Raw genomic sequence first — 12977 nt, forward strand, 5'->3', positions numbered from 1 at the left:
CCAATTACAAGGATCTACATATGGCCTCCTCCCTAGGGGATGGACAACAGAAAAGTGGGTGAGGGGAGACATTGGACAGTGTAAGATATGACAAAATAACAATAATTTATCAATTATCAAGGGTTCATGAGGGAGGGGGGAGAGGGGAATGGGAAGGGAGGGGGAAATGAGGAGCTGATATCAAGGACTCAAGTAGAAAGCAAATGTTTTCAGAATGATGATGGCAACAAATGTACAAATGTGCTTGACAACGGATGTATATATGGATTGTGATGAGTTATATGAGCCCTCAATAAAATGATTTAAAAAAAACAACAACCTTTATTTCAAATAAAGTTTCACTTTCAAAGGGAAAAAAAAAGAAAATTGTTGAATTGGCACATATGCTATCTTTTTTACAACAAAATAATTGTTCAGAACTACAATCTGTTTATAATCTTCTCTCATTTTTTATTTGTCTAAAAATGATTTATTTTCCTTCATGTTTAAAATATATTTTTGTGGTTTCTTTGGAGGCACATATACTAAAATTTAAAGTATATTTTTCTTTATATGAAAGTCAACACAGGTAGCTATCGCTTTTTCAGTCCTTTAAATATATTTTCCCATGGCCATCTGACTTCCATTATTACAACTGAGAAGTCACCCACCCACCTGTTGCCCCTTTAACAATAATGACCAAGCGCAAAGTTCAGAAGGCAGGAAGGATTAGGAAAGGAGGAGGAGGGGATCCAGGAAACCCAGGGAGGAAGAGGGAAAAGTCATTTGATACTGTGAGAATTGTGATCAGGGACAAAACTTAACAAACAACTTCACAAACTTATGTGAAATGCTTCATGGAAAACGGCTTTGCTCTGTACACCAAATCAAACACTTCCGTTGAGTTGATGGTAACCCAAGAAGATGGGGTAGAACTGCCCCTGTGAACTTCTAAACTCTTTATGGGAGTAGAGAGCCCATGTGGATTTCTAAACTAACTCTTTACGGGAGTAGAAAGCCTAGACGATTTCCAATGGAGAGGCTGGTGGTTTCAAACTGCACACATTGGAGTTTCTGTTTTCTGTGTAACCCTTAGACCACCAGGGCTCCTTTGTGCCGGAAAGCTTCACCAATTCATCGTAAAAGTGTGGGGGAGAGTAATATATTTCTTGTACATGGTTATAAATACATTTTTATATTTAAAATTATATTTAAATATTTTCTTGTTAAAACATGTATCTCCTACCCTATTCATTTTGTCAAACGATAGGATACTCTGGTTTATTATTATTACCTTTTATTGTGTACTAATTGCAGAAATACCCCCACCATCTTCATTCATCAGCAATGTCTTTCTTCATCCATTAAACTAAACTTTGACTGAGTTTCCTGGGCTGTAGTGTCACCAGAGGAAAAGAAATGTATCTTGGTCAGGTCACTGTGTCCTTCCATTCTGAATCACCCATGCGGATTGAGTTACTGATGGACTTGATTTCCATCTGGACCTCAGAAAGGTGATTCCAGCCCCACCACTATAATTCCATTCCGCGGAAGCTTCTTTTTGTCTACAAGCACCAGTCTAAGAAAATAGAGTGTAATAAAGCCAAATTGTGGAGTTGCCCACAAAGTTTAGCCTTTAAGTGCTCAAACTGATTTTAACTTCATACAAGGGGGAACCCACATTGCTACAGGGTGCCAGACCCTTGGACTGATGCTGTCCTCTTTCAGAGGCCCACTTCTGATTTCAGACGTCGCTAGAGCCCCTGGTCCTATGCAAGCTCAGCCTCTCATCTCAAGTGTACCCTACACATCTTTTGGTAGATGTTTGCTTTTCTTGCCAAGAACTACTCCAATGCCACATGAGACCTTTTAGGTGAGTGAACACCACTGGGGATGACCCTTAAACAGTAAGAGTCAGCAGCCGCTCAGTTTTGCCCCCCACCCCTTCCCTGTTTTAGTCATCCTAGTCCCTCACATCTACCCTGTACAATTATGCCTCACATCATCTGCCTGCATGCAAGCCCTTGCTTCAGGCTCTCCTTGTCAGACTGGGAGTGCAGATTAAACCTTTGAAGGCAGAGAGATCCATCTCCATTGGCAGAAGAGGCTGAAAGGTGGTCCTGCTGAGCTCTGTAGTGCCTTTGGCGACCCACTGCCCCATGCTCATGTGTATTTCCCAAAACACCTTCACATTATGGTCTTCGCAGTAATTTCCAGTGAGGAGCACCTAACCCAGCATCACTATACAAAGTGTTAAAAATTGTGTACCAGGTGAGAACCCTGGAGTCCAAGCCACCACTTGTTTGAATACAAACAACCCCACGTTAACCTCAGTGCCATCGAGTGAATTCTGACTCATGGTGACCCTCCAGGGACAGAGCAGACCTGTCCCTGTGGATCTCCCAAGCTGTGAAACTCTACAGGGCAAGAAGACCTCCTCATCTTTTTACTGGGGAGTAGTTGGTGGCTTCGAACCACCAGCATCCCAATGCATAACCCCCCAGGGATCCTTAAAACTAGACAACGGCCTAGACTATCCAGTCAAACATTCTCTTTTTTACCAGTTCGACTTGAGTGTGTCGTTGAAGGCTGCTTCATGGGAAAGGAGAGCCCAGATCAGTTCTCTCCACGCTTCCTCCTGCCATACACGAAAATGAGCTGGCGAGGCCCCTCCAAGGCCAGTCCAGACGTCGGCCTTTGTTTTACTATTTCCTCCACAGGGACTATTTTGCCAGATTTTCTTGTTGTTCAGGCTCAGGTCAATTGTCAACTCCTCAAAGATACTTTTCTTGATCATCTTTCCTTGGTCCTTCCAGCCACTATGACATCATCCCAATTTGTTGTTTTCACAGCCTGTACCACTCTCCGATCTTATTTTAATTATTTATTGTTACATTTATTATACATCCACCAGAATGTAATGCCACATGAAAGAAGAGATCTTGGCCATCTTATTTTTCTGCTTCATTGCTGGTACCTTGAACAATGCCTGGCATATTGTCAGTGCTTAAGATTCGGATAGAAGGAATGATAGCGACCCTGATATGCTATATCACAGCCTCACTTGTCTGGGTTGACACAACATGCCTGCTGATTTGGATCATGCAGTTAGCATATTGGAAGAACCAAGGCCCCGATTAGATAAGCCCATGAATTAACACTTCATATCTCTGGCATATCTCAGCCTCTGGTCCTGGAGTTAGTCATCCCCGGACCGTGCAGTTGTTTCCCTGCGGGTCTTCACCCCAAGCGCAGAGAGAAGTCAAGGCTCCATCCGCAGCATCAGGACATACAAGAATATGGAGAACATACATTCTCTACATGATCCTTTCTAGAATATCTTAAGTTTGGGTTCCTTAGCTCAGGGATGTTAAGGGGAGACAGACTAAACCCCTAGAGCAGGGGTCCTTAAACTTTTTAAACAGGGGACCAGTTCACTGTCCCTCAGTCCCGTTGGAGGGCCGGACTACAGTTAAAAATAAAAAACTATGAACAAATTCCTATGCACACTGCACATATCTTATTTTGAAGTAAAAAAACAAATGAGGCAAAAACACCTGGCGGGCCGCATAAATGTCCTTGGCGGGCCGCATGTGGCCCGTGGGCCATAGTTTGAGGATGCTTGCCCTAGAGGTAAGAGACATAAAAAGAGAATTTTTCAGACCCAGTTCTAGGATTTAGTGGGACAGCTGGAAAAGAAGTCCCAAGAATCACACGTGGTTTAGGCTAGCTTTCCAGGAAAAGGAGACGGGTAATGACTGGGATACACAGCTGTCCATTGGAGCTCATGCTTCTTACACTAAATAGCCCCACAAAGCTTCAATGCAGTGTTAGGAAACTGGATATAAATGTGGCCCAACAAGGGAGAGATGAGGGAACCGCAACACAAAAAGCACATGTAACATTTATTTTTCTTAACAATCATTATCAGAGAGACTCTTTGATTCTGATAGCACCTTTACAACTCTGCCGCTTACGTAATCACATCTTTTTACCTCAGAGCTGCTAAGTCCAGACCTTTATTCAGGTTTGCATGTTTGACGCTGGCCTATGTCATGAATGAAAATAAGTCCCTCTCTGTGTACAAAATCGGAGCAGAATGGATCAGTTCAATAACGATGACACCAAAGTTCAACTTTGGAGATCTTAACATGGAAATCTCTGATTTTCGCAGGAAATGGACGTTTTTCATCTAAGAGCAATCATCTTAGGTAGACTTTTTCTCCGTCTTTGATATGTAGCAACAGGCCTGATCCCCTAGGAGATCTGATAGGCAGAGCCAGAAATAGTGAGGATGTCAATACACGGATTTTTCTAGGAGCCCTAGAAGGGCAGAAGCAAATGTTCAAGTGGACAAACATAGAGCGCAGGAGCCCTTGACTGTCCTCAGGATGAGGAAAATTAAATGGAAGAAACAAAACTCTGTAAGTATGTTGAAGAACTGGCGTTTCATAAATAATTACCACTGCCTTTAGTTGCTCTGAGACTTACTGATAAACATCTTTTTCCTTAAACTTCTTTCCATATTACCTTCCATTATTTATGACTTGATTCCTATTTATCAAGTACACACTAGTATTAATAAAGCGTGGCCACTTCCCTTAAATGCTCTTTGTATAAGGGAGGTAGATATATAAACAGGTAATACAAATAGGCTTTTTCCTCAAAAATGATGTAACCAACTATTACATACAGAGGTGTTAGTGTTTGGTAATAGTATGGCCTATTAATTAATATATTCCAGGGATTACTGAAACCAAACAAGGGATTATGCCTGAATACCTTTTAAATCTAGTGAAATGTCAAGTGTTTTCATGTTCATTATCAGAGTATATCCACCATAGTCCAGATATTAAAATGGAGTGAAAAACTTTTATAGCGAATAAGACAAGAATACCTGTGCCAGCCATTCATAAAGCACTGCTTTTTAAATGGCAGAAGACCTCCTTGCCCCACCCAACATATTGCCTCTGCTGACTCTTTGCTGATGTTCTCAATTGAAACCTTTTGTAATGAGCTGTTTTTCATAAGTACATAAAGTGGAGCAATATATCATTTTATGGCATCATCTAGTTACAGATCTACTGAACACAATGTAGTACAAATTGTTCTCAATCAAACTTAAATGACTAATCCTGACACTGTGCCATAGAAGCCCAGTAAGGGGTAACTATGATGGAAAAACAAAACCAATGAAACCTACCTTAGAGTTGTAGCCTAAATAGCCTCATTCTTTAATAGTTACAATGATAAACCCTAAGAGTCATGACTTCATATTTTAGTGCATGCTACATTCATATCAGAATTAGTGTCAGAATAGGAATCAGTTTCTACTCCCAGCTCTGGCAATTACCTAGTGTTTTGTGACCTTGGGCAAGTCAAATAGCTCTGTGAGTCTCTATCCTTGTCTATAAAAATAAAGACCATTAGGTTAGATGAATCCAAGGTCCATTCTACCTCCAACCTTAAAGAACAGATAACATTGAGTACTTGGAAGAAAGAAACATTTGCTCTTGACTTTGTGGTGGGCTAAAAAGTATTTAGGCCTTTTGTCATAGATTTCCAAATTGAATAGTTTTTATAAAATTAACATTCAAAAGAACTTGACAACTTACCAAATAAATTGTCAGAAAGAGAGAATTCATCCATGGCAGGTCCGTGGGAGTGTTCAGTGAGATTCATTGTTGATCCCACCCAACTGTTCACTTGGAGAATGCCCTTTGTGATGGTGCTCTTCAAAAGAAAATCCGGGAAGACAAATAAATAAAACAGGACTTAGTTGGGGTTGGGGATGAATGATTAAAAGAGTCATAGCCTTTTGAATTTATGAACATTCAACATATGTGCTTTCAGAAGATGCTGTCTAAATTCTTTTGTCTTGGAAAAGCGTCATAAATTTTCATTGAAACCAGCATTTTGGGCAGTTTAAGTATGATAGGCTATTTTGGTTTTGCCTTCTTATTTTCTACTGTAGAAAACAAGCAATGGGTCCAATCAGTGGTCTGTCACTACAGTTGGTGTCTCCCAGTGCTGTAGCTCATGGTGTCACAGCTCCACTCTCCCTCACAGATCTCCTCCCAGACCAGACCACACAGAATCGTTAGTAGTCCTGGGGATATAGTTGTTACCAGTCAGGTTGCCAACGGCAAGGTCACCCGATCAAAACAGGAGAAAGGCTTTCTCCTTCCACAAAGAGTCAAAGTCCTGGAAACCCCCAGGTCAAGTTTACCCTGTCCTGTAGGGTCACAAGGAGTCTGAATCAACTCAATGGCAGTGATTTTGAGTTGGAATAACAAAAGTGTTTTGTAAAAATCTTTCTACATTTTTAGTAGCTGAACAGAAGCCTTCTCCTCCCCTCTTTCTTTTCTTTTAATTACTACTTTATTCTCAAAAAAGTTATTGATTCGGATTCACAAATTATAATGACCACAATACTGTAACTAAAACATGAGAATATTTGATAAAATCAGTGATCGACTATAGAAACGCTGGCAGCAATGAAACAGCAGTGCTTGCTGATGGCGCGAGCAGACGAAGTCACATGACTTGAAGAGTCATTGAAATTGGCTAATAGTGACAGCTCTGGCCAAGGGCATGAAAAAGTTCAGTAAGTAAATGAGCATAGAGTTTTAACCTTTTCGGTATATGAATGCATGTAGGCTATTGTTTAATGATGTAAAATATTTTGTTGTTCCAATTAGCTACAGAGATATTTTCATTGAAAGACAAAAAAATGTTCTGCTGAAATGTTGCAGGAAAGTTTTATAGAAAGTCATTTTGCTGTCACCCATCTGACAGAGTCACTTTGTGTGGTTTTCCCTGCTTCACCCTCTAGTGAGGCCCTGGACGAATCCCTGATTCAGGGGTTAAACTTCACTCTGAAGTTGATCTTTGTAAAGCCATGAGAAGGATTATGGCCAATGCTTATATTGAAAAATCAAGGTCTTGTGTTTTTATCCTCATGGGCTACCGTGGCCATAAAAGAATCTAGAATTAAAGCAATACGGTTAAAGAAAAGAAAAGAAATATCATGGTAAAGCTTACCAAAATGTCTGAAGCTTCATCCTCAGGAGGTGTCCGGAATAAACTCAAGACCCCAAGAGAAAGCCGTGTTCCCTTTTAGCGGTATCTCTAGGGTTTCCTTCCTTTCTCCCAAGATAGCTTCTAAAAAAGTCATTGAAAGGTCAACTCAAGAAAAGATGTGCTATCAGAACCTTTGATTGTTTCCTGGCTTTTTCCTGAGGACAATTTTCCAACTTTTAAAAAACCCTGTCTCTATCAAGAAATCTTTTTTCCCCCATAAATAAATGCCTACTTATATTTGCTACTCAAGAAGAGAATAGAGGGACCTTGTTAGATAAATATTTACTCGTTTTCATCAGCACTCCCTCATTATTCATGCCTTTAAGCTTCTTCCACTCAGCAAATGCCTCAGCTCAAGTAGAACTGACTTTCAGATACACGTGATTGCTGGTAAGGCAAGAAGTTCACCAGGAACCCATTTGTTTCACCCATTCATTTTTCATACTTTCAACATTTGTGGAGTGTTTGCCCTGCCCTAAGCCTTGTGCTCTATATTTGGGGAAATAAGCACTTATAGTCCATGACATCCAGTGTAATGAGGAATAGAAACATTAACAAGATAATCACACAAATTCACATATGATCCCATATGGTCATGACAGTTGTCAACGAAGGGCAAAGAATAAGATGTTCTAGTAGAAAAGTTGGATGTGAAAAGGAATTTAGAGGCAAGAAGTAGTTTAAGGGGGAGGTTGTTTCACTTTGAGGTGATGGGAAGGTGCCTTGGGGAGGGAGTGATTGAATAAATAAGAGAAAGACAGAGCATCCTGAGAAAGGGCATGAACTGTGTCTCAAGATATGTCCAGGTCTGTCTGGTAAACCAGTGGCATGGCCTTACTGAAGCCTACTGTCCATAAGGACAAGGGGCCTATTGGGAGAAAATCCATCCTAAAATCAGAAAGAACCATGCCCAAAGGCAAAATCTCTGTCAGTAGAGAAAGAGCTAATTCTCACGATGTAGTGAAGAATTTGGCCCATTTATACTGAGTTTGAAAAAAAAAGATGAGGCTCTCTACTCCTGTAAAGAGTTACCTTCTCAGAAACCCACAAGGGCAGTTCTACCCTGGTCTATAGGATCACTCAATAGCAGTGAGTTTAGCTTGGTTTTATTTTGGGGAATGGATTGTGGTAGTCATATAATCTATTGTCAATTTGAGAGGATTAAGAGTGAAGGGATGGAGTTTAGCCTATCAATTAGGTCTCAGCTTGATGACCTCATCTGAAGGTGCTATGGAGATAAATAGCTGGCTGGAGGCAGGACGCAGGCTCACTCCCTAGGAGACATTGCAGCTGACAAGACACATGGAACTATGCTAGTGTCCTGAGCTAGAGGAGCCACGTGGAGATTTAGAAAGCCTTTTTGCCTTAAGGTGAGAAGAGAGGGGACTACTTACCTCATAAACTTAAATCGAGTCTACAAGGCTCCCAACAGAATGCAACAATTAGTAAGAAAGAGTTCATCACAAATTCCACCCTCAAAGAACTCTGGCACATATCACAGAGAACACTTTGACCCCAGGATGACTCTGGGCCTTTCTAGGGCAATTGCGAAACACCAACAGCAGCCACAAGTACAAGTACAAGTGGAGTAATTACCACTGCTTGGGCTGTTCTACCCTGTGGACAAAAATAAATAAAGAAATAAATACCAGAGAAGACTTGAGTATGGACAAATAAGAGGAGGCCCCAAGGGGTTTCCGAAGTATTGGGAAGTGAGAAGCTCTGATAGGAAGCTGGAGATTGTGAGGAAAGTCAGTAAAATAGAGTTACGATTGCTATTGGGACCTCATTCACACTCACAGACTAGTTGACTATGACGATTCAAGCTTCAATGTATATAAGAAACGTATGTGTACAGAAGCACAGGAGCTCCTGCATAGTCCAAATGGTTATGTGCTTAGTTAAAAACTGGAGGGCTGCTGATTGGGAACCCAAGACCCATCTGTAGGCAACTGGACATCCCCGTACAGAAGGGTCGCGGGGAGGAGAAGAGCCAGTCAGGGTGCAGGGTAGCAACGATGAAACATACAACTTTCCCCTAGTTCTTAAATGCTTCCTCCCCCACCCCCCCCCCACTATCATGATCCCAATTCTACCTTACAAATCTGGCTAAACCAGAGGATGTACACTGGTACAGATAGCAACTGGAAACACAGGGAATCCAGGACAGATGATCCCTTCAGGACCTGCGGTGAGTGTGGCGATACCTGGAGGGCGGGGTAGAAAGGGGGAACCGATTACAAGGATCTACATATAACCTCCTCCCTGGGTGATGAACAACAGAAAAGTGGGTGAAGGGAGATGGACAGTGTAAGATATGACAAAATAATAATAATTTATAAATTATCAAGGGTTCATTAGGGAGGGGGGAGCAGGGATGGAGGGGACAAATAAGGAGCTGATACCAAGGTCTCAAGCAGAAAACAAATGTTTTGAGAATGATGATGGCAACACATGTACAAATGTGCTTGACACAATGGATGGATGTATGGATTGTGATAATTGTTGTATGAGCCCCAAATAAAATGATGAAAAACAAAAACAAAATGGAGGGTTAGTGAATTGAGTATGCTCGGTAGTTCAATTGGGTAAATGGAAGGCTACTAACAGAAACATAGCAGTTTAAACCCACCCAGGGCTGTCTCAGCAGTAAGGCCTAGCGGTTTGCTTCCCAAAAAAGCCACAGCCCTTGAAAACATATGAATTATATGTAATAAACGTATGTAAAGTCTGCAGAAGTTCCCACTGTATGATGCAAATCATTTGCACTCAACCAACCTAAAGCCTGGTGGTGCCCACACACTTAGTGACATCACGGAAGAAAGCCCTCAGGCTCTGCTTCCACAGAGACGGCAGCCAAGAAAAGTCTACGGAGCACAGCTCTGCCCAGGAACACATGGGCTCACCATGAATTAGCATGGACTCAATGGCAAGGGTTCTGTTTGGTTTTGCTTTCTGCGTATTGTGTAATGTATGCGTTACAATGCCCCGCCACCCCCCTCCCCGCCCCCCCCCAATTCAGATAACTGTTGTTCCAGATAGGGACAAACAGATTTCTTCTAATGCGAAGATAGAAAATGCCGCAATTTCCCATAGTATTACCCTTAAGGAACCCACAATTGGCAGCCAAGATTCCTTCCTGGTATTCAACCCAAATTTGTGCTTGGGACTGAAGACCCATGTCCTCTTTTAAAATGAGAACATTTCAACAGTAGGTCTCTGCTTTTAGGTTTCCCATTGTTTCTCTTTCCCTCAGTAATTAACTTCTCGAACCTTCGGGTGTTCACCCAACTCCCCTTTATTTTCAGCTCTCTATTGTTTTCCAAGTAAAGTCTTCTTCACTTGGGATGTCTACAGCATACTGCTTTTTATGTGATCGTGTTCCCTTGTTCCTTCAAGTTCATGAAACACTGCCAAATCCACTGCCACCCATTTAGTTGTACCTGTAAGTCAGAGTAGAACTGCTCCATAGAGTTTCCCAGGTTCAAACCACCCATCTTTCAGTTAGTGACCTGTTTGTTATCGACTCACAGCCACCAGGCATCCTTTTGAAACACAGTAGGTCGTCAAAAATGTTTGCCCAATGAAGTTGTCTATACTGACTTTTTCCCCCTATTGAGTTCTGCCAGATTTCATGATATTTGGTATTCTTTTCCTAGATACGGCCCAAGATGAGCATGTCATTCTCTTGTTGGCACAAAGGTTTAGGACATAATTTATCACTTGCTCACCCAAATAGAAAGCCAATTCCCCTAATTATGCACCATTTGAGATATTGCCCCTGGCTCCATACCCACCATGTGGGTGACACTGATTAGAAAACACAACAGAGCATTCCAGAATCCAGATACTTAGCAAGGTCCACTCAAATCTGGTTTGATGGGCTTATGGTTCCTAAAGGAGCTTTTTAGAAGAAACTCTTTAATTTTTGAAATAGGAACATAAGCACGTGGTAAACGATGCAGACAGTACACTGAATAAGCTTTCCTCTCAGCTCTTTCACCCATTTCCCTTAGCATTACCAGGTCCTGGATAGCCTCCCAGACACCAATCAACTCTTTAGTATAAAGGAACCATTAAGCATTAACCCTAAGGTTGGCAAACTGCTGCTTGCAGCCAAATCTGGCCCACAGCCTATCTTTGTAGTGCCTGACCGTTAAGAATTATTTCTACATTTTTTAGTGGTTAAAAAAAGAAAAGAAGAAAAAGAGTATTCATGGCATATACAAACTTGTAAGGACTTCAAGTGTCACCGTGCATAAATAAACTTTTATTGGCACAGAGGACGCCCATTTATTGATGTGATTTCTGTGGTTATTTTCTTGCTACAACAGCAGAGTTCCATAGTTGTGACCCAGACTGTATGGCCCTTAAAGCCCAAATTATTATCTATCCCTTAGCAGAAAAGGGTACGGGGGCTAGCTAAGATTTTTAGCATTAGGGGCTGGTGCCCTGGTGTGGTAATGGATAAATGTCAGGCTGCTAACCACAAGGTCAGCAGTTCAAAGTCACCAACCAGATCCAAGGGAGAAAGTTATGACTTCCTATTCCTGTAAAGAGCTCGAGTCCCAGAACCTTGCCGAGGTGTTTCTCCCTGTCCCATAGGGTCGCTATAAATAATCATTGACCTGATGGCAGTGACTTTGGTTTGGGTAGCAGTAAAAGGTTTACCCATCTCTGTCTTAAATGAATAACTACGTATCTGAAAGAATCAAAGTAATATTATAGGTAAACTAAGAATAAATCACAACAACTGCCTCCACCGCTTGTTTGTCCATTTGCTGTACTGCAATGGCTTGTGTGTTGCTGTGATGCAGGGAGCTGTCAGTGCAATTTCCAATTCCAGCAGGGTCACCCAGAGTGAACAGGTTTCAACAGAGCTTGCAGGCTATGAAGAAGGAATAGGTTGTTCACTTCTGAGGAATTGTCCACTGAAAGCCTGATAGATAACACTAAAACTTTCTCCAATACTGAAAACCTCATGACTATAAGCCTAACATTGTCAGAGACAGTCCGGGAAGATGAATCCCTAAGGAAGAGCTAACATCATAAAGGAGTCTGACTTCCTGACGTGGATGGAGTCAAGCCTGTGGGAGTAAAGTTTGCAAGCCCTGCCTTTGCTCATGGGGCTTGACTCAAAATGAGAAGAAACACCTGAAAACATTCATTAATAACCAGAACTTGAAATGTATGAAGTATGAATCTGGGAAAATTGGAGTTGTCGAAAATGAAATGAAATGCATAAAGATTTATATTCCAGGTATTGGTGAGCTGAAATGGACTGGTATGGGCCACTTTGAACCAGAAAATCGGATGGGTTAGTATGCCGAGAATGACAGATTCAAGAGGAAGGGTGTTGCAGTTATCATCAAAGAAGACATTTCAAGATGTATTGTGAAGTCCCTTACTGTCTGTGGTGAGAATACCTATCCACATACAAGGAAACCCAGTCACTACAACTACTATGCACCTCTATGCACCAACCCCTAACGATAATGATGTAGACATGGAAGAATTCTACCAACATCTCCAGTCTGAAATTAATCAAACATGTGATCAAGATGCATCGATAGTTATTGTTGACTGGAATGCAAAAGTTGGAAGCAAAGAAGAAGGAATAGCAGTCGGAAAATATGGATTTGGTGATAGAAGTAAAGCTGGAGATCACATGATAGAATTTTCCCAAACGAACAACTTGTTCATAACATATACCTTTTTTCAACAGAGCAAAAGGTGACTATACACATGGGCTTCCCCCGATGAAATACACAGAAATAAAATTGACTACATTTGTGGGAAGACACACAGAGAAGCTCAATATCAGCAGCTAAAATTAGACCAAGGGCTGACTGTGGAACGGATCACCAATTGCTCATATGTAAGTTCAGGATAAAATTGAGGAATATAATCCAGGA

At 41.4% G+C, this 12977-nt stretch overlaps 1 protein-coding gene across 5 annotated transcripts in view; it reads right to left on the reverse strand.

The window, feature by feature from the left end:
* NR1H4 (nuclear receptor subfamily 1 group H member 4) overlaps positions 1-12977 on the reverse strand; it is a 112682-nt gene that overhangs the window by 81389 nt on the left and 18316 nt on the right. For 2 of the 5 annotated variants that reach the window (XM_045292451.1, XM_045292428.1), the window contains 2 exons: positions 7024-7143; positions 5595-5712 (listed from right to left, as the gene is read on the reverse strand). In XM_045292451.1, coding sequence (XP_045148386.1) covers positions 5595-5661 — 67 coding nt within the window. In that variant the 5' untranslated portion in view covers positions 5662-5712; positions 7024-7143. Of the gene's footprint in view, positions 1-5594; positions 5713-7023; positions 7949-9158; positions 9200-12977 lie in introns of those variants that run through there. The other 3 variants (XM_045292435.1, XM_013004067.2, XM_045292455.1) reach the window with 3 other exon arrangements.

Source organism: Echinops telfairi, unplaced genomic scaffold (genome assembly GCF_000313985.2).
Source record: "Echinops telfairi isolate 266 unplaced genomic scaffold, ASM31398v2 ScPeMD7_2;HRSCAF=8, whole genome shotgun sequence".
Classification (NCBI taxonomy): domain Eukaryota; kingdom Metazoa; phylum Chordata; class Mammalia; order Afrosoricida; family Tenrecidae; genus Echinops; species Echinops telfairi.